The sequence below is a fragment of the Ciconia boyciana genome, chromosome 4, assembly GCF_034638445.1.
Source record: "Ciconia boyciana chromosome 4, ASM3463844v1, whole genome shotgun sequence".
Taxonomy (NCBI): domain Eukaryota; kingdom Metazoa; phylum Chordata; class Aves; order Ciconiiformes; family Ciconiidae; genus Ciconia; species Ciconia boyciana.
The window spans coordinates 14993487-15015011 of record NC_132937.1 but is presented as its reverse complement, the minus strand read 5'-3'; the positions used below and the strand labels follow the sequence as shown (position 1 = coordinate 15015011).

The following is a 21525-nucleotide window of genomic DNA, read 5'->3' as shown; positions in this document are numbered from 1 at the left end:
CATACTCGGTTGGACTGTTTCAGCCTCAACAGAAGTTCCAACAAGTTCCACAATTTTTATTTTTAAAATAATTTGGTTTTAAATATAAATATTAATAGGGTGTGATAAAGATAAGGAACGTGAACAGGAAAAAGACCCCAGGCCATGAGTTAGAGCCAGGAGACAAGCTGATTTAGTGAAAGGGTACCTGTGTTTTTTATCTAACTGGTTCGTGCCGTATCCGCTGGCTTGTCTCGGTGAGTTTGGATGCTGATGCATGGTGGTACCAATCTCCCTGTTTCTCACAAGGGTTTTATTGTGGCCAGCCACATTTCTGGAATTTGCATAACCTCAGGTTGTCTGCAGGCAACCATGACCAAAAGTTGGGTCAACTGAATATAACCGAATGGTGATGTTTATTTTCAGTGTGTCTTTTAAAGTGAAGAATGCATATGCTGACTTGGTCCCATTGTAGCATTTGGCACAGAAATTTTTAATACATGGATGAACAGGATGTTCAGTGTGTAGGATACAGTAAATTGGTAATTAATCCTTTGAACATCTAGGTGGTGAAGGTTCATTTCTCCCAACCACCTTTTCAGTTGGTGCACATCTTTCCCATGTCAAATGAGATATTTCTCACTTCTCAGGATGCCTGCAAGACTGGCTCTTCCCCAAGGCTTCCCAAAGTAGCCACCTGCCCGTGTCTCACAAGTGGCATCAATCAAGTTTTTTTTCCCTCCATGCCAATTTAACAACTTCTTTAACTTTGTGTCACTCGGTATTTCTCAGCCATTGGGAGATTCAGGTCACAGTGTGGCGAGGAGGGAAGAAGGTGCTTTCTGCTGTTGGTGTAACATCTCGTAGGAATAACCACAACCTCTCAAATTGCATCTATATACAACTTGAAAACTAGTTGACCTCCTCTTTTGAAGTCAGTACTGATTTTAGGCTATAGCAACCACAGTATGTTTGAGCTTGCTTGAGACTTGCTAGGTTTGAGGATGGAGAATGTGCAGCTGGAGCAATGCAGAAACCGGTACTGATGCATTTTGCTTCCAGTCCCTCACATTGGGTAAATACTTACATGTTTCACATGTGCTAAGGTCCATGCTGGACCACTGCATAGCATCACCTTAGGTAGCTTAGGGTCTGCTGTGCAGCTGTCTCTCTGCCCCATCCAACCCAGGTGGCAGTGGTGGAGCTGGGACCTGGTCTGTGCCCCCAAATTAGTGACCTGGACTTGGCTGTCATGTGCAAAGAGGAGTTCACGCCTTGCTCTACTGGTGAGACCTTTTGGATCTTGAAGGCCAAGGTGGCTCTGCCCTTGTCTTAGCCCATGGTGTCACCGAAATTGGGAATCAAACTCCTTAACACCAATGTAGTGTTAAGAAGCAGGCATTCTTTATTACAGCACCGGATGCACGGGGGTTCGTTCCACCTAGCGTGCATACTGCAGGTTACATCAACCAAAGCTTATATTGTCCGATTACATACATATGCATCAAATTTCCCAGAACTAATTATCATATTTGCATGGTCATTACGCATGCATCCTTGAACTCCAAGGGGCTTCCGTGGGGGTCTCTGGTGGTCCTTGGTGGTTGTACAGGTGTGTCCTTTAGTTGACCCCTTCTTATGGGCATGCGCAATATCACCTTGCTTATGTAACTTGCTTCCCTTCTTCATGGTGCATGGTCCCTAACAATGATTGTCACCCTTATTCCTATTCTAACACAAACCAATTATTCTAACTACTTCTCGACTCATTGTCAAGATGGGCTGGGGCTGTACTGGGAGCATAGCAGCACGTCCGTACTACTCGTCCTATTGTCTTTGGGCATGGCAGCATATCCATAGCCATAGGTGTACAAACACAATATTAAAGCATTGTCTACCCCGCTCCTATCTCTATGTTGCTTAGTTATAAAAGAACAAACTAATCACTTTGGTTACATCTGGTTACATTTCCCCCCTTTGGAAGTTTTGAAATAATCATCTTTTCAATACTTCCACTCTTAATCTTTCATATCTCAACATAAGCAGGTGGCTTCTCTCCAGGCATTGGTGTACGATGCTTCATTACTGATATTAAAATTGCTACAGAATTCCTAGACATTGTCTGTGCCAACATTTTCTTTAAACATTGATAAACCAAACAAATCATCAAAACAACTATAATCAAAATGATTAGTGTCTGTAACAACTCAGTTATCCATCCTTTAAGAGAAAATCCAAAATGTCCCAAAATTTGGCCTAACCAATTCATTTGCATTTCACTCCTTAAACCTTGAGTCTGCTGTGCCACCCTCTTCATATCATCTATTTGTTCATTCAAAGCAGCTGTAACATTTGGGATGTGCACACAGCAATCTTGATCTCTACTTTGTAGATAGCCACAAACTCCATGCTCATGTAATTACAGCATGTCCAGTGCCATCCTATTCTGCAAAGTCATTCTAGATGTAGCCTGTAATTGGATATTCACATCTTTAAATCCCTTTTGTGCAGCACTAGCTAATGCCTGAATTTGGCCTGTCAGATTATACAGCCAAAATCTGTTTCTTGCTGAGGCTACCTGAGGTAGAAAGATTGATTCCAACACCCATCCTACCTTTGTTCCAGTTGATGGTTCCCTCCAAGGGTCCGGATCACTTCTTTGTTTCCTCATCTCTTCAGGCATTAAAGGTCTCTTTCTCCATAAAGGACAAAGGGTTAATATTCCCAATGTTATTTGTTTGCGAGGCCCATCTAACAATAGATGAGTAGTCCAATTTCCATCACTAAAAACCCAGACTGTGTGTCCCATAGCTGGCAGAATTTTTTGATCGCAATATACTGTTTCCCCTTTTTCAACTACTCCTGTCCGAGTATCATTAATGTTGGTAGAATAATTTCTGCACAGGCATCCTAATCTCAATGCCCTAGCGACTGGCCCTATTCTTTGGACTTCATCATCTGTGGAATCACAATTGTACACTTTAGTACAATTCCACAATGGGGTTTCCTCTGCTTTTAACCTAACATGCGTTACATTAGGGAAATTTTTTCATTTAACTTCTTGTTGCACTTTAATGACTTTACTTTCCCATTCAATACACCATGGTGAAGGATTAAAGTATTGATAGGCTCCGTGGTTTACAGTTTTCCAAATGGAACCTAGATAAAAACCCCAGGGTAAATAATTTCTTACTTCCTCACAAATTTTCTCGGTTATTGTTCTATTTTGCCTTTTTGTTTTCATTATTTTTTCAGAATATTTACACCATCCTATTCCTTTGTGTCCTATTAGGAAGGTTCCTCCTAATTTCCTGCATGCTTGTCTTCCTCCTGGTATTACTTTCATCTTTTCCTCAACCTTCCATTCGGGTACCAAAATTTCATTCCAATAAGTATTATTCCAACAACTAGTAAAATTTTCTTCTTCTTGTTCTGCCATTTTCTCAAAAGCTCTGGTTAAATCGAATGTCAAAATTCCCCATTCTATTGGATCTTCTGCTGACTTTGGCAGGGGTAGACAGGCCGTAATTTGACTGGTATTCTGCATTTTCCCAAAGGATTGGATTAACTGTAAAACAACATTTCCATTTACAGTATTGGGGCATTTACACAACCACAACATCAATACGAACACCAAACAAACCTCACACATTTCTCTTAAATTTCAGTCTCAACTTATCCTGATCTGTAATGTATACAGTCCACTGATCTTGAGGTGGAGCCTTCTTTACTCGTGTATAGTGGATCCAGGGCTCAGTTCCTTCAACCTTGACTGCAGTATGGGTTGTCAGCAACACCTGGTGAGGTCCTTTCCACTTCTCTTGCAATGGTTCAGAACTCCATGTCTTTACATACACAAAATCTCCTGGTTGATACCGGTGCACAGGAGTGTCCAGAGTGAGTGGTCCATTCAATACAATATGTCGCCGGAGCTTGGTAAGTGTTTTACCTAAAGAAATCAGATACATCTTTAAATTTGTTTCCCCAATCCCTCTAATTTCTCCTGGAATCCATGGTATCTGATAGGGTTTCCCATACAATATTTCATATGGGCTGATCCCATCTTTAGATCTTGGTTGGATTTGGATCCTTAAAAGGGCCAATGACAATGCTTGCGGCCACTTTAAGGATACCTCTTGACATAATTTGCTAATTTGTCTTTTTAAAGTTTGATTCATCCTTTCTATTTTTCCACTAGACTGCGGTCTCCATGGGGTATGTAGATCCCATTTAATACCCCAAAATTTACTCAACTGTTGTACTACATCTGCAACAAAATGTGGTCCTCTATCAGAGGACATTCCTATCGGTACCCCAAACCTTGGAATTATTTCCTTTAACAATACTTTAACTACTTCTCTAGCCTTGTTGGTACGGCAAGGGAAAGCTTCCGGCCAACCAGAAAAGGTATCAATCAATACTAACAAATATCTGTAACCATTTTGTTTTGGTAACTCAGAAAAATCAATCTGCCAGTAGTCCCCAGAGGAATTTCCCTGCTTAAGAACACCAAGGGGTGGTCTCTTCTGATTCAGAGGATTATTTTTCAAACAAATGTGGCATTTCGCTATTATTGATTTCACTATCCCTGTCATTCCCACACAGATAATTGATTTCTGTAAATCCACAATCATTGCTTCAATTCCCCCATGTGTTTCTCTCTGTTTTTCCTCTGCTATTTTTATCATTATTTGTGGGGTAACTATGACTTGCCGGGTGGGTGTTACCCACCATCCATCCTCATTTTCTACTGCTCTCAACTGTTCTGCCAATAATCTATCCAACTTACCATAATTTGGTTTCGGGGTTGGAAGTTTTATCTGTTTTACTGGTACCAGGGCAAGGATGCTTTGCTCGGCTGCCTCTCTAGCAGTTTTATCAGCCAATCGGTTGCCCACATTTACCACGGTTTGTCCAAATTGATGTGCTTTACAATGCATTACCACTGCTTCCTTGGGCTGCTGGATGTCCTGGAGGAGTTGAAGAATTTCTTCCTTGTATTTAATGGGCGATCCTTGAGCTGAAAACAGTCCTCTTTCCTTCCAGATAGCTCCATGTGTGTGAATCTGCTTTCTGTGCTGGTGTATTCACAGGGAGAGCTTCAGCTTTCATCACTTGTGTGGTGGTAACCACTGCATACCCCGCCATTCATTTTCCATCTCAGACAAAGCTGCTTCCATCCGTAAACAGCTCCAAATCAGGATTAGGCAATGGTTCGTCCTTCAGGTCCTGTCTGCTAGAATATACCTGTTCAATAGTTTGCAAACAATCATGGTGTAAAGACTCACCCATTTCCGAGCTCAAAAACATTGCTGGATTCACTGCTGTTGTAGTTTTAAGTTCCACATCATCCTGTTCCAAGAGAGTGACCCGGTATTTGAGCATGCGGCTTGGGGACAGACAATGCCCCCCTTTTTGCTCCAAGACAGAAATGACCATATGTGGGACATAAACCGTAATTTTCTGCCCCATGGTTAATTTCCTTGCTTCTTGGATTAAGAGTACAGTTGCTGCCACAGCTCGCAAACATCCAGGCCATCCCTTGCTGACATTATCCAATTGCTTAGAAAAATACCCAACGGCCTGTTTCCAAGTTCCTAATTTTTGAGTCAACACACCCAAAGCAAGATGTTATTGCTCATATACAAACAATTCAAAAGGCTTTGCTAAATCTGGGAGTCCTAACGCAGGTGCAGACATCAGAGCCTTCTTCAGATTTTTAAAAGCTGTCCGACACTCAGGTGTCCACAACAGGTGATTCTCCTGGGATCCTCTCAAAGCTTCATAAAGAGGTTTTACTAACAGTCCATAATTGAGGATCCACAATCGACACCACCCGACCATACCCAAAAATGTCTGCAATTCCCGTATTGTTCTGGGTTCTGCAATTTGACAAATTGCTTCCTCTCTGCCTGCTCCCAATCTTCTTTGTCCTTGTGAAATTTCAAAGCCTAAATATATCACAGTCTCTTTCCCAATCTGGGCCTTGCTTTTTGATACTTGGTATCCTGCTTGTCCCAAAAAATTCAACAAGCTGATGGTCACTTGTAAACAGTCTTCCTGAGTCTCTGCTGCTATCAAGATGTCATCTACATACTGCAATATTATTCCTTCTGAATTTTCTTTTTTCCACACTTCCAATTCCTTTGCCAACTGATTACCAAATATTGTAGGACTATTTTTGAACCCTTGAGGTAGCACCGTCCAGGTGAGTTGTGTCTTGCGTCCAGTGGTGGGGCTTTCCCATTCAAAGGCAAATATTGCCTGGCTATCTTTGTCTAGAGGTATGCAGAAGAAAGCATCCTTGAGATCAAGTGCAGTAAACCACTTCTGTTTTTCTTTTAAGGATGTCAGCAAGGTATATGGGTTAGCTACTACTGGGTGAATGTCTTGAACAATCATCTGATTCACGGCTCTTAAATCTTGAACTAACCTATATTCCTTGCCATTCTGCTTTTTCACTGGCAATATCGGGGTATTACATTCTGATTCACACTCTATCAATAATCCATAATTCAAAAATTTCATTATTAATTCTTCCAACCCCTTTCTATCTTCCCACTTAATAGGATACTGGTTTTGTCTTACTGGTTTACTTCCAGATTTTAGAACAACCTTTACAGGTTCTGGCAATTTAGACCGACCTGGAATTCCACTAGCCCATACCAAGGGTGTTACTGCATCCTCCACTTCTGCAGGAATTTCCTCCGTCCCTGGTATATCCTGTAACATAAAAATCTTTGCCTCCACGGCTTTTGACTCAGGTATTAACAGCTGAGTCTCCCCATTTTTAAAAATTATTTTGTGCATTCAATGTACTCAATATATCTCTTCCTAACAAAGATGACGGACATTCAGGCATATACAAAAATTGATGAGTCACCCATGGCTTTCCTAATTTGAATTTCAAAGGTTGTAAAAACAGCCGATTTTCCTTCCACCCTGTCGCCCCAACAACACTTATGGTTTTGTGACTAAACCCCCCTTTGCATATATTTAATACCGAATATGTTGCCCCCGTATCAACTAAAAATTCTACTTTGTCATTCCCCAGCTTTAATGTAACCAGGTGTTCAGCTGGGGTTGACTCCCCTGGTCTCCTTCAGTCCTCATCATTCAAAGTCATCAACTTAATTGCCTGTAGTGAAGGATCCAATTCCCTCACTTTGGGACATTCCCTTTTCCAATGCCCCCTCTCCTTACAGACAGCACACTGATCTTCTGCCAGCCGGGGAGGTCTAAACGGAGGTGCTGCTCCTCCTGATGGTCCTCCTCTTCCCCTACCTATTCCTATTTTCCCTGCTCCTCTTCCTCTCCCAACTACTCCTATTAAAGCCGCAATCAACTTCCCCTCCCTCAGATTTTCCCTTCGTGCCTGTCGCGACTCCTTTTCTTTTTCCCTATTATTAAATACTGTCCAAGCTACTTCTAACATTTTCCCTAAATCTCTGGAGTCCAGCCCTTCTAATTTCTGGAGTTTCCTTCTGATGTCCGGGGCTGATTGCCCCATAAAGACACCAGCCAATTGCACCGCTTCCTCCGGCTTCTCTGGATCCAAATTAGTATATTTTCTGGCAGTTACCTTTAATCTTTCTATAAACGCAGATGGGGATTCATTAGGTTCCTGTTTAATTTCATATAGCTTAGACCAATGGATTGCTTTTGGCATAGCGTGTCTAACACCAAATAAATCCATCTTTGATATCTTGTCAACAGCCCTTGGGGTCCTGGCTGATTAGGATCCCATTCCGGGTCTGTAGTAGGGAAATTTTGATCTATTGTCCCTTGCAAATCCCCATTTGCATGTGCCCCTTCTACCTGCTTTCAAGCAGTGTTGAGCACCATTCTTTTCTCTATGCTATCTAACAAAGTGTCCATTATCACCTGCAAATCATTCCAATCAGGATCCTGAGTTCTGATTATCATTTCAAATACCTTAGCTACTTTTTCCGGATCTTCCCGATAGATACCTGCTGTCTCCTTCCAAGATCTTAAATCGGTTATAGAAAATTGAACCTTCACTATTACTGGTCCATCATTCCCTACTGCCTGTCGGAAAGGTGCTTGAAAAACTTCCTCAGCCTCTCCTTGACGTGCTCTAGTTCTTCCTGCAATAGGACTAAAATGATTTCCCTGGGCTTGTCCTCCTTCTGCCTGGCCCCCTCCAGCTGGTGCCACAACCTATTCCTCATTATTATTTCCACCTTGATAGTCCCCAAACCTCTGTCTGGGGGCCAGCATTAATTCTAAATCATCCTCCTCCTTTCCACATTTCAAACACCTTTTCCCAATACTACAAGCCAAGCACTTTAAAATCCTTCCTCCTCCTTGTTTCTCCGAAGCTAATATCATAGGATCCTGCGGAATTACTCCACACTGCTTCTGCCATGCCAGATGATTCTGCAATGTAAAGAACAAATCAACATAGGACACTTCATCCCATTTACCCTTCCGCCTACAAAATAGCATTAATTGCAAGATGGTATTATACCTCAATGTACTGTTCTTTGGCCATTTTTCCCCACTATCCAAAGTATACAATGGCCACCAATGATTACAATATTCAATCAATTGTTTCTGAGTTAGTGGATCTCCTCCTAGATTTTTCCAATGCCTTAATATACAGCCTAGAGGGGATGTTCTCGGGATCCCCCCTTCCAGCGATTGCTGACTTCCCATTATAAAATAATACGACAACATAAAAACATAGAGACTATATCCGAACACACAACAAATCCGTAGTTCCAAAATCCAGACCAAAATTCAAAGACCAATAGCCAGTTGGGGACTCTAACCCCTTAAGTGGGACTTGAACCCCTTTGGGGACTCTAACCCTGACCCTTTAGCCAGAGCTCCGCAGGCTTTCGCCTAGCAGAGATTAGCTACCTTAGGTACCTTTTTAGCCCAACCCTGCATAGCTTTCGCTGCGCCTTACAGGCAGGCAACCAACCCTTGTTACTGGTATACTCAGAAAGAATGCCTTATTACCTTGTTCCAGGGGATCTTGCTCAGAATTCTTCAGTCCGGGGATCGGAGGTTCTCCCCGAGAATCCCTTGGTGCCGGCTGGAGGTCCTGTGATCCCTCAGATCTGTCGAAATTCAGAAGCAGGGTCTCATCTGGGTCACCAAAACTGTCACTGAAATCGGGAATCAAACTCCTTAACACCAATGTAGCATTAAGAAGCAGGCATTCTTTATTACGGCACCGGATGCATGGGGGATCGTTCCACCTAGCGTGCATACTGCAGGTTACATCAACCAAAGCTTATATTGTCCGATTACATACATATGCATCAAATTTCCCGGAACTAATTATCATATTTGCATGGTCATTACGCATGCGTCCTTGAACTCCAAGGGGCTTCCGTGGGGGTCTCTGGTGGTCCTTGGTGGTTGTACAGGTGTGTCCTTTAGTTGACCCCTTCTTATGGGCATGCGCAATATCACCTTGCTTATGTAACTTGCTTCCCTTCTTCATGGTGCATGGTTCCTAACAATGATTTGGCACCCTTATTCCTATTCTAACACAAACCAATTATTCTAACTACTTCTCGACTCATTGTCAAGATGGGCTGGGGCTGTACTGGGAGCATAGCAGCACGTCCGTACTACTCGTCCTATTGTCTTTGGGCATGGCAGCATATCCATAGCCATAGGTGTACAAACACAATATTAAAGCATTGTCTACCCCAGTCCTATCTCTCTGTTGCTTAGTTATAAAAGAACAAACTAATCACTTCGATTACATTTGGTTACAATGGCAGTGTCCACAGAGACTCAGGTAGTTCCACAAGGATGTCTGAGACATGAGAAGCCCTCTTTAAGTGTCAGCTCTCACACCAGTCCTGAAACACATGGTCCCCTTTGTATTTCCCAGATTTGCAGAGTACTTGAAAGAGTTGAATATTCTGCACTCTGTGATTTCATGTTTTTTTAATCATCTTAGGTCACTTCGAAGGTCTTCCCCAAGCCTCTGAGCAAAGCTTTTGGAGCAATTACCCTGACAATATCCACCTTTCTCCCCAAGCACTTTGTGGGATGTTTGGGTAGATAGGGCTGGTTGGGTGAGTTATTCTGGTTTTCAGATGACTCATCTTGCCCTGAGGGCTGCCGGCTGAACAAGAAACCTGCAGGTTGCTTGACAGCAGAACAACTGTTAGGAGAATAAAGGAGAACATTGGGGACAGGTCCTTAATAGGCAAAAATATTTATTTGTGTAATGTGTCTGCTGGTGAACTCCAAGTGTTTTCAGGTATGTGAGTAGCTGAACTCTAACGGTGGGCTGAGCAGAGAGAAAAACTGACTGAGAAGTTGATTTGGGCTTGGGAGGGGAATTAAGGATATATAAGCAGTTTTAGAGGATGTGGGATTGCTGAATATGCATAATTAATCCTCATGAAGATACAGGAGGTAAGTATTATTTTTCTCCATGCATAGACTAGAGCACTAAAGCCAAATCTTATCTTCATTGAAGCCTCTCACAATGTCATCCCTTTGCAATGTGTAAATAGAACATGTTAAAGGACTCCAAGAAGGCACCATGCATGGGCATGGTTTTGTAGATGCTTACACGTGTGGTCTGGGAGCTGGAGCTCTCCTGGCTCACTGGGTCGGTGGTTTTTGTGGGTGCAGGACAGCATTGCCCTTGACTAAAGCAAGCTGTTTGTTGTTTCCAGGAAGAGTGGGATCACAGCAGCAGTGGGAGCACAGGATCCCGGCCGGGGTCGGGCTCCAGGCGTGGGTCTGGATCCAGGTCTGGCAACCACGGGAGAAGCAGCCAGTTCAGGCAATCGACCAAGGTATACCTGGTAGCAACGTGCTGAAGTCGTGTCCTTTGCTTGCTCTTTATTGGAGGCATCCTCCTAACGACATGTTTTGTGTATTTGTCTACACATAGGGTGTGAGTACATGTCAATTATGAAGGACACCTCAGAGACCTACTTAATTCATGCATAATGTGTGACCTGGCTGCTGAGGGCTGTAGCTGTTCTTCAGCCTCAAGAAGTTTGTTGAGGTGGGCTGAGTGCCTTAATATTGGGAAAGAAGTCCCTAGTCAGCTGGTTTAGTGCAAAGGAAATAATTTTTTTTTCTTTATTTGAAGTCTTGGAGTATTTCAATTTTGGGAAATTAAGAGATGTCTGCAATTATTTTTTGGCAAGTATTCATTAGAAGTTGATATATGAGAGGACACCACATGGTGTTAAATGGTGACCTTGAGTCCAGCTGCTTTCTGTGGGAGCAGTCAGCAGGGCTAGATAAGGAGTTACCTTCTTGCCCTGCAAAAGACATTAAGAATTTGCTTTTGATTTGGTTTTAGGTCTGTTCCTTGAACTCAGACCAGGGACCTCTTCTGCGTGTTTTAGTCAGCCTCTGTCCTCCTCTCTCCTCTTGGAATTGCTCTACTTCTGCACATGTGAGCGTTGGTTGTGCCAGAAGTAGAGGATGGACTCTGGAAGATTTGGGGCCAGTGGTCAAAGTTCTGGTCCATTCATCCATCTCATCCATCCCGAAGAGCTTGAGGAAATAGGCTGTCCTCCTGAGCCATGCTGTGGTGGGAGAGGACCTGCAGAACCGTGTCATTGCTGGAAAGTGATGGTCCTTTCTGGGAGGAGCGAGACTCAACATATCCCTTTTTCTTTGAGCAGGGACAATAATGTCTTCCTCAAAATGTCTATATTTTTCTTATGAAAACTTGCAGTTTTCAACAAGCAAACCTTTAATCAGAGCCTTTTCAGACATTTTGATATCTATCTATCTTTTTTGTTTTCTACCACAGTGCAGCCAGGGGTTGTAGGCAGCTGAGAAGGAGGAAAGGTGGGGGAATCTTCTCAAAGGTAGAACTGAAAAATGCTTAAGAAGTAAACACATGACACAGGATAATCCCTGAATTTATACTATGGACTCAGACGACCACTTGGCATTGTTCTACATTAATGCTAAGCACAGCAATGAGCTAACGCTGTTGCAATCATGTGACGAAGAGCATGATTTTGTATTTATAGTGGTTCGCTGGAGGATGGTAATGAGGAGCGGCAAGAGGAACCGGTGGGACGCTGAGCTGGGCTTTGAAAAGCTGCTGCGTGCATGCAAATGCCGACTTTGTGGGGAATTTGCTGAAGCTGCATGCATGGGTAAACAGTCCACGCGGCTGGTGGCGTGGTCCGTCCCTCTGTTTGTGTGGGCAGCGGTGGATGGAGATGATGTGTGCTCACAGGGGCTGGAGGACAGAGGTTATCGACGTGCATTTAAACCATACTGGGTGTAGGATCGGCTTTACCGGATCTCTGATCATTCTGGGTATTTATGTCATTCTTTTCAGTGTGTCTCTCAATCATAATTCCTGGTGGCTTAATTAATTTTCAGCAGTACTAACCCCTTCGTGGTGAAAATGACTATCTAAAGCTGAGGGTTGGGTCATTGGGAGCTTCAAGTTAAAACTGCTTAACAGTTATAATTGCAGTCCTAAGGGAACTGACAGCAAGTCACTTCTTTTCTTAAATACATGCAATTTTTTTTCTTGTCCCTGGACTTGAGAACTGGCTTTTTTAAAGTCTTATTATTAAGTCCTGGTACCATGCTGTGAGCATTTTAGTAAGCGCCCTGCAGCACAAGTTCACTTGGGCAGCAAGCATGCTCCCTGCCTTGCAAGTTGAAGCAGAAACCAGTTATAAAGACACGTCATTGAAGACCAAAAGGACATCTCAAAATTAGTATAGTGACTCATGACTTAATGACAAGTTGCATTATTGTTTGGCCCTGGTGCTGTCTTTATGGAGTCTGGCTAATGCTTGGAGCATCTCCAAGAGGTCATGGGGACATCGTCTAGGAGGACCAGGAGTTGCAGCTCGGTTTGGGTGGGACCTTCCAACAGCTGCCTAGAAGCTTGCACCTATCTGACCTCCTGCCCACCTGAACGATCACTGCAATTTCCCCTGATTGCTGGGATTAGTGCCGGGGCTGACCTGCCTGTGCTCACTGGTAGAGCACCGATGAGCTGATGTGCCAAGGAGATGCAGGGGAGCTGGGTGGGACAGCTTGTGCTGCCTCTGCTTACGCCACGGATTAGGAGGTGTTGGTGCCAAGGCTCTCCCTCCACATCCAAACAGATTTCAAGCCGAGCATCGGACGGTAATTGCTAGACACTTTATTTCAGGGCTCAAGAAGGAGCTCTTCAGAACCCCTGTACCAAGCTGAATTTGGGCAACAACTTTAGGACACAACCTGTTGCACTGGGAACCCACATTATCTTAAATTTTTGCTGTTTAATATCTTTGTTGCTAATTAGTCTCAGCCTCATTGCAACTGGTTACATGTTCCCAGTCTTTCTCTCTGAACTCAAATACTTCACTCTTAGGAAATCCTATTGCAGCTGGCTCACTCTCAGGTTCTTAAAATATCCCATGACCATAGGAAATGGAAAGAGAAATGGATCTGTCTGCAAGAAGAGGTATCTCTTCTTTGGATGATAGCTATAATGACCTGCACATGTCTATTTTCATTATACTGCATGGGGATGCTTCTAACGATTTAGAAAACTAATTTGTCTCCTTGGTGGGAGAAAATTTTGCTTAAATCTGCCTAAAATAAAAAGCTCAGCTTCCATAACTGATCATGAGAATTTTATGTATTTCTGGAAGTCTGTTTCTGTGCAGAGACATGTTGACCTGCAGGTCCCCAGAAGATAAAATCATAATCCATGGATGCTTTTGGAGGAGACAAAAAAGGGAGCAATGTGGCTGTGTTTGGGAGTATCTGGTGTCTAAATCGGTTGTTGTGCTGGGAATGGCTGCAAAGTGTGACCATCTGTAGTGTGCACCGAGGATGCGCGTCCTGCTCATTGGGAAAAGATTGCTCACTTTATGGGCAGACTGAGGTCTGGGACTTCATTAAGAAATGGTCAAATTTTTATGAGTGTTTAGTGTCTCGGTTATTATTAATAATATTTGAAAATGGCAGAAGTTATAGGATGGGGAATATATGGAAGCCACCTTCTCCAGTACATGTTTCACCAGAGAGGGACAATTTGGGCTGAAATACTTAAATAATCTGAATACATGCAAGATTATGAATAATCTGAATATGTGTAAGAAATGTTGGGGGAATATTGGTAATATGGGATTCCCTATTTGTAATGCATTTACGTGTCCATCCCACATGAGTCTGAGTCAAGTCTGATTTCTTGAATGGCAAAATCCAACCTGCTTTACTTCACCTGTAAAGGGTGGAGAGGGCAGCCCTCTTTCTGCAGGAAGGACATGTGTAGGCTTGATGACTGCAAAGGAGCCATGAAAGACGAGTGTGAGGTCTTTGCTTTAGATGCTCTTGCTTCGGGTCTCCAGTTTTGCCAAAAGCAGCTGCACGGGAAAATTCAAGGTGCTTTGCAGTTTGCTGGAGTTTTCTCATAATTCCCACCTGATTATACCGTGATGCTTTTGCTTCTCAGGGGAAGGAACCATCACCTTAGTGTTGCTGGAACGTGTACCAGAATGACCGTGTGAATTCATTTGCTGGTATGCATGGCAGAGGTGGCACAGTGCAGGGTTCTGATGTCCCCTGCATGTTGTTACAGCAAGGAGAAGTCATGCCACCATGACTCCTTGAAGAAGCAGGACAGCTTTCCCCATCCTTACTGGTGACAGCAGGCTCTGGTAGCTGCTGGTGAAGAGTATCTCCATCCTTGGAGATATTCAAAAGCCATCTGGATGTGGTCTTGGGCACCTGCTTGTAGGTGGCCCTGCTTGAGCAGGAGGGATGGACCAGATGAGCTTCAGAGGTCCCTTCCCACCTCAACTGGTCTGTGACTCTGAAGCTGAGTGTCTTCATGGCTGGGATGTCAAGCTGCCCGCTGGACCTTGGTGGGTCTTGGAGGCTGTTGATGGCAGGGTAGGAGGACAGGGCTGGAGTCAGAGCTGAGCCTATGTGTTGTCTGCTCCGTGTTGTCCACAGCTTTGTGTCCCCAAGGCTGAAACTGTGTCACTCCTTGCCTTCACGGTGCGCTTTTGCAGTGGGCGAGGGGACTCTGCGTTGCAGTGAGCGTGGATTCACACGGGAGTGGAGGAGCCCACATGCAGAGCCGGGACACCTCCACGGCTGGCGGCGGGAGAGGCTGTGCCGGGCTGTGCCATGGTCCGGATAGCGCCACGTGCCTTCCAGCAAGTAACCGTCTTTCCCTCCCTCCTAGAATGGCAACAAGGAGAGCTCCCTTGACATGCTGGGCACAGACATCTGGGCTGCCAACACCTTTGACTCCTTCAGGTAAGCTGGTTTTAAAACACTTTAAGAGAGAGACAGACTGTGCCCTCTCTTAGCCTTTGCCCACGTGTCTGTCCTGCCGGTACCCAGGCACCACTGAGTACCCTGCCGGTACTCACATCTCTGCTCCTCCTCCTTCCCATCCCCATTTAACCCATGGCACTAAGCACAATCAATCTACTTAAAGCATCCTACGTGCTTAGGAGAGGCCGCTGGATGGGTTTGCAGGCCAAACATCTGAAACAGATGCTGATATGGTTATTTGTAATCATCCAAGAGCTGCGCAGGCAAGACTTGAGGCAGCTCTGAGCTACTGCTCCAGGACTTTTTTGCTTCCATTAATTGGTGGTGCGATCATGTGATGGCTTCCCAGCTGCTGAGAAGAGCTCTTCAGCTGCTGCTTCAATGCAGGGAAAGTGGTGAAATATGCTTTCTGTCCAGTTTTATGCATATCTCTCTCTGTGCCTGGAGCACTGCAAGAGTCTGCAGGGGTTGAGTTCCCAGCTGGGACTTGTTCCAGGCCATTGGAGCGAGCAGATTGTGCAGGACCAGAGACAACATCTCCATTGCAGGGACCAGACCACTACCTGTTGCGATACCCCCTTGATACAGAGAGCAAGTATAGTTATGAAGGTGTGTGCTGTATCAGACATCAAAACTAGGGGTTTAGTGCAAACAACAGGAGCTCAGCACCTCCAAAAAAACAGAAGAAATAAAGAAACATGATGGAGCAGTGTGAAGGTTGGAGGCCCGCATCCACGTGCTCTGCGCAGGGAACAGTGCCTCCAGAAGTACCAGCTTTCCTCGTCTGCAGGCTCTGATGTGCCCTCTGCTCTTCAGCTCGGTGCTGTTTAATTAGTAGTGGACCTTCTTTCTTTGTCTTTCCCTGTTTTTCTCTCCTAGTGGTGCGACGTGGGACTTGCAGCCTGAAAAACTAGATTTCACCCAATTTCACAGAAAGCTGCGAAACACCTCCAAACACCCTCTGCCTCACATAGACAGTGAAGGGTGAGTGCCGTGTGTGCAATACCGTGCTCTCCAGCAAGGTCTCCAACTTCTCCCTTGCAGAGGGAACGCTAGCTTGGTGGCATGGCTCACGTGGAGGACATGGGGAAGAGGTGCTGGACCACATACGGGGTTTGAGGATGCCACGATCAGTCTATCTGGCTCCTCTATCATCTGGTTCTGGGCTGGAGCAGAGCTGCTCGCTGTATTTTGCATTGCTTGGTAGAGTTCAGTCTTTAAACCACGTTGAATCCAAGTCTCCTGGATCCAAGTCTCCTAGATTTAAACATCTCTGAATATTGGAGGAAAGATCCTGGCTTAGTGCTGATCCCAGTTACAGTTCCCACAAGTGACAGGGCTTCTGCTGTTCTCCCCAGCAAGACTTCAGGGAAGGAGAGAGCATCACTGTGATCCATGTAGATCCAAGTGTTCATCCCCCATCTGCTAGCCATAAAACTGTGAAAACATTAAACAGGTCCTTTTGGTGGTGACAGCCTCCAGGTAGCCACAGTATTGCTGAATTCCTCTTTGGTTGTTGGTTGGTCAAGCCAAATAAATGCATACTGGCACCAAGTGGATCACCGATGTTGCTTAGATGGACATCACCGTTTCTCTGCAGATTCTCTGCAGATTGAGAAACAATCATAGTATGTTTTTTCCTCTCTTTATCATTCAGTCCTGGTGGTTAACGTACTGGCAGTGCTATTCAGGGCTGCAGGCAGTATTACCTGTCCTGTTATCCCAAGTTATGACAAGGCTTCAACTCATCCCTGACGCAACTCACTGCAAATCTCTGCTAAAGAAAAAATAGAGTAAGAACTCCATAACCACATTTTATCCCATCAAATTTTTGTCATTTTTTCCTATTCATTAATCATTTCCTGCCCATAGGGGAAGGAGAAAAATCAGAACAGGTCTAAAAGATGGGGTTGAGAAGATTGGAAGATTGCAGGTGACTTCTCATTGCCATGTTGTATGTAGGGATGAGAGTCCTCTCAAATAAGTTTTTCTGTTGACAAGTTGGTTTTGACAGAGTACAGGCCAATGCCATAGGCTTCACTGGGCGTATTTCGTTTAGAAACACTGGGCTAGCAATCCCATCCCAGCCCAGGTTCAACATCTGCAGGAGGCTCCTGTACCATATAGTGACAGGCAGAGACTCACATAAATTGTATAAGGCAATTTTCTGCACTGTAAGTATTTACTGCAGGTATATAAACAGCAATTTTCAGAATATTTGGAACAATGCTAAATTTCTAAGTCACTAAGTGCCTTAGTCATGTTTACTGCTATTTCTACAGATGGTTTTGAAAAATGGGATGAAGGGCCCTCTGTAAAATAAGATATAATGTGCACCCTGGTTGATGGCACTTGCCAGATGATCCTACCAGCACCGCCTGCTATGTGTAGGGGGGATGCAGCAGGTCTGCTTTACGGTCTGCCTCCGGTTCCTGGTGTACTGTGAATGCTCAGGGTGCAAACAGGTAAAGAAGGCAGTATGGAGATGAGATACTTAATCACTCCTAAATATTACAGCTGTAAAAATGGAATAAGAATGACTGTATATGCAGAAAAGTTAAACAGATGCCATCAGCACAAGCAGTGCATCTCCCAAAATACAGGTTATGTAAGTAACCTGCACTAGAATAGAGGAAGCACAGACAAAACTGGTTTTATTTTTTAACTTTTAAAGTTGTCTCTGTTGTGCATTCATCAGCTCTCCATGCCGAATCTGTGCTGAGCACGATTCAGCTTGCTGGACCTCCAAGAATCTCCACCTGCTAGCTAGGCATTTTCCCTCTTGCTTGAGTGGAGTTTTTTAACATGCTGGCTATGCAATGAAAAATTTAATAGAAAAAAAGGGAAAGATGCTGTTCAGAATGTGTTTTCTACACTTTAAGTACCAAAGAGACCATTTTGTTCCTGATCACTTGCCCAAGGTTGGCCATGTTAGTTTCACCCAGTTGACTGACCTCAAGTGTCTTTTGCTTAGTTGAAGTGTTTTCCTTCAGAAAGACATCTGATTTTATTTGCAGATAACTGAGCTTGGTGGTACAATGAATAATCAGAGTGGAGTGGTTAAGGAAAACCAGGGAACTGTACTTCATTTCTGACCTGATTTTGTCTGCCTTTTATTTCCAGCGTTAGCTCTTGCTGTGCTTTTGCTCTTCCAGTTCAAACAACCCTTTGTAGATGATATTTTCTCTTCATTCCAGGTATCTCCCAAGCCCACGTATCACTTTAGTTTTTCCCATACTCTAAGAAATTTCTCAACCACCTCTTTGAAACATGACTGCCAGAGCTGCCTGCGGTCCTGTAGTTCAGGCTCAGCCGTGCTGCCTGTAGAGGAAAGCTGCCTTCATCCCCCTAATCCCTGCCTCCTCATTCCCTGCCTTTATGCCACAGTCTGGCATCAGACATTCACCCTGGGACAGTCCCCATCCTTTTCAGATAACCTTTTCCTACGATACGCTTGCCCGTTCTGTACCTGCAATTGGTATTATTTGTCCCCAGATGTTTGACTTGATTTTTCTCATATATATATATTTTTTTATATATATTTTATATATATGCACACACACTATATTTTTGCCTTTGTAAATCAAAGTCACTATTTCATCTTTGAGAAAAAGTCAATTGTGGAACACCTCTGATTTCCCATAAATCAGTTAGGGTGTTAATTAAATTGTTTCCATTCAGCTTGCTGGTTTTCGAGCCTGGTGCTTTAGCATATATTCAATTTTTCTGCATTTTTTTACCCCATTTGCTGTAATTCCACCAAGATCTGTTGTTCTCTGACTTCTAGGCACTGATTACCTGGACCTGCTGCTATCAAAGTTTCTGTCTAATATATGTTATTTAACAATATCTTGTCACTAATTGACAAAAAAATACATTATAATTCTTGCATAATAAAAATAGATCACCTCAGTTGTTTATAAATGCAGAAGGATGATATTTATTGACCATTTTTTCTTCTTCTGTATCATTACAAGCTCTCTGCATCCAGCTAGTAATTATCTTTGGATTATTTTTTTTCCTTTCTTGATACAAGAAAGTCCTTCAGCTGCCAGCTATGTGTTTGGTCTGTCAGTGCTTCTCACCCCATTTTTTTGCGTTTCAAACTGTATGTTTGTATTTGTATCGATTGCTGTTTGCTGTCTGAGATGTATGTTTGTGCTTGTTCGCTGACACCTTTTTCAGCAGGGGAACAGGAGCTCCCGTGGAGACCAACAAATGAGCAGTGCCCCAAAGGAAACATTTTTCATTACATTTTTGTGTCCCTATTTTTTTTTTCCAGGTGGGCTGTGCTTTCAGTTTTGCTTGGTCTGGGAATTGAATCACCCAACGCTACTGCTCAGGACTGGTTTTGGTTTTCTCACTGCTGCTATTACCAAAAGCGTTTGAACACTGTGGCGGGATGGTGCAGGTGGAGAGGACTGGGAAAAGTATTTAATTTTGTATTAATGGCTTTACACCTGTGTGGGAGTGTTTTTGGAGGCACAGCTTACTCACTTCAGAGAGCCTCTTTGTTTTTATGAGGGTCCTTTGCAGTAAGAACTAATCTTTCCCCATGTGCAATAACAGAAAATTAACTTCGGTTCCAACAAGGTTTCACTTGGTTTTGTTTTTGTTTTCTTCCTGCCACAGGCTTGGAAAAGGGAAATATGAGGACGGTGACAGCATCAACTTGAATGACATAGAGAAAGTCCTTCCAGTGTGGCAGGTAGGTGATGAGGACATCTCCTGCCTGCAGTACGGTGGAGACCAGCAGCTCCCTGCCCTACCTTTCCTTAGGAAACCCTCCCCAGACATGGGAAAGCCTGGGCTGGATGTGCTGAGCTATGGTTCTTTGGGGTTTGTGATGGAGAATTATTCCTGTGGTTTCAGCAAGCCTTGCTGTGAACCTTAGTGCTGGGCAAGGGCAGTTACTACAGAGACTTCGTTGGGAGGTGAAACATTGAGGACAGTGTATGTATACATACATATATACATATATATATATATGTACATGGACACAGTGCTCATATATTTTAGGAAAGGAGGTTCTGAAAAGCACCAAGCCTCCTGACAGCTCCAAAATAAATTGCTGCCAGGAAGCCAGCAACTATGGTGTGCTGACCCAGATGATTTCCCCTGTGGGGTGCTGTCGTGGTTTAGCCCCAGCCGGCAACTCAGCCCCACGCAGCCGCTCGCTCACTCCCCCCCCGTGGGATGGGGGAGAGAATTATAAAAGTGAGAAAACTCGTGGGTTGAGGTAAAGACAGTTTAATAGGGAAAGCAAAAGCCACGCACACAAGGAAAGCAAAGCAAGGAATTCCTTCACTCCTTCCCATGGGCAGGCAGGGGTTCAGCCATCTCCAGGACAGCAGGGCTCCAGCACGCGTAACGGTGACTTGGGAAGACAAACACCATCACCCTGAACGTCCCCCCTTCCTTCTTCTTCCCCAGCTTTATGTGCTGAGCACGACACATACAGTATGGAATAGCCCTTTGGGCAGTGTGGGTCAGCTGTTCCAGCTGTGTCCCCTCCCAACTCCTCGTGCACCCGGCAGAGCATGGGAAGCTGAGAAGTCCTTGATTTAGTACAAGCACTACTTAGCAACAACTAAAACATCCCTGTGTTATCAACACTGTTTTCAGCACAAATCCAAAACATAGCCCCATACTAGCTGCTATAAAGAAAATTAACTCTATCTCAGCCGAAACCAGGACAGGTGCGCATATGTTTATATGCAATGGTCATCTACTTGTACATTTTCTCCAGCGTGTTTCTTCTCCAGATCTGTCTCTACATCCTAGTTTTGGCAGTTCTGGTTAAATGACTCTTGATGCTCGGATGTTGGGGAATGGCAGGATGAGGCCCTCAGTTAAAAAACCCCATTGAATAGGTCAATTTGTCAGCATCATATAATTTTTCACTTTCCAGAGCCCTAGTCCTCAAAGGAGCTGAGTGTCCTGGGCTGGGCAAGTTTCTGAAGATGCTCAGCATGTTTTTGCTGGTCTCCTCTTTGCCTCCAGAGGGAAGGACGGAGACATCTCATGTGCTGTGGCAGCGTTATGCTTTTCAGAAATCAGCAAAGAGCTCGCCGGGCTTCTTGCTCGTGCATCATGTGAGGAAAAGCCTTGCTCATCCTGCAAACCATGTGATGATCTTACTATTTCTTTTGGGTGAGCTAGCTGGCACTAAATACGCGAACCAGTGGAAAGAGTGGAGAAGTGCTGCTGACTTTGGCAGGGAGGAATGCTGCCTGCAGCTGCTTTCTGCTCAGTTTCTTCCATGCTCAG

General features: G+C 44.1%; 1 protein-coding gene across 3 annotated transcripts in view; it reads left to right on the top strand.

Moving 5' to 3' along the window:
- CTIF (cap binding complex dependent translation initiation factor) overlaps nucleotides 1-21525 on the top strand; it is a 150590-nt gene that overhangs the window by 34778 nt on the left and 94287 nt on the right. For 2 of the 3 annotated variants that reach the window (XM_072859615.1, XM_072859614.1), the window contains exons 4-7: nucleotides 10656-10778; nucleotides 15161-15234; nucleotides 16135-16239; nucleotides 19888-19963. In XM_072859615.1, coding sequence (XP_072715716.1) covers nucleotides 10656-10778; nucleotides 15161-15234; nucleotides 16135-16239; nucleotides 19888-19963 — 378 coding nt within the window. The remainder of the gene's footprint in view (nucleotides 1-10655; nucleotides 10779-15160; nucleotides 15235-16134; nucleotides 16240-19887; nucleotides 19964-21525) is intronic. The other variant, XM_072859616.1, reaches the window with a different exon arrangement.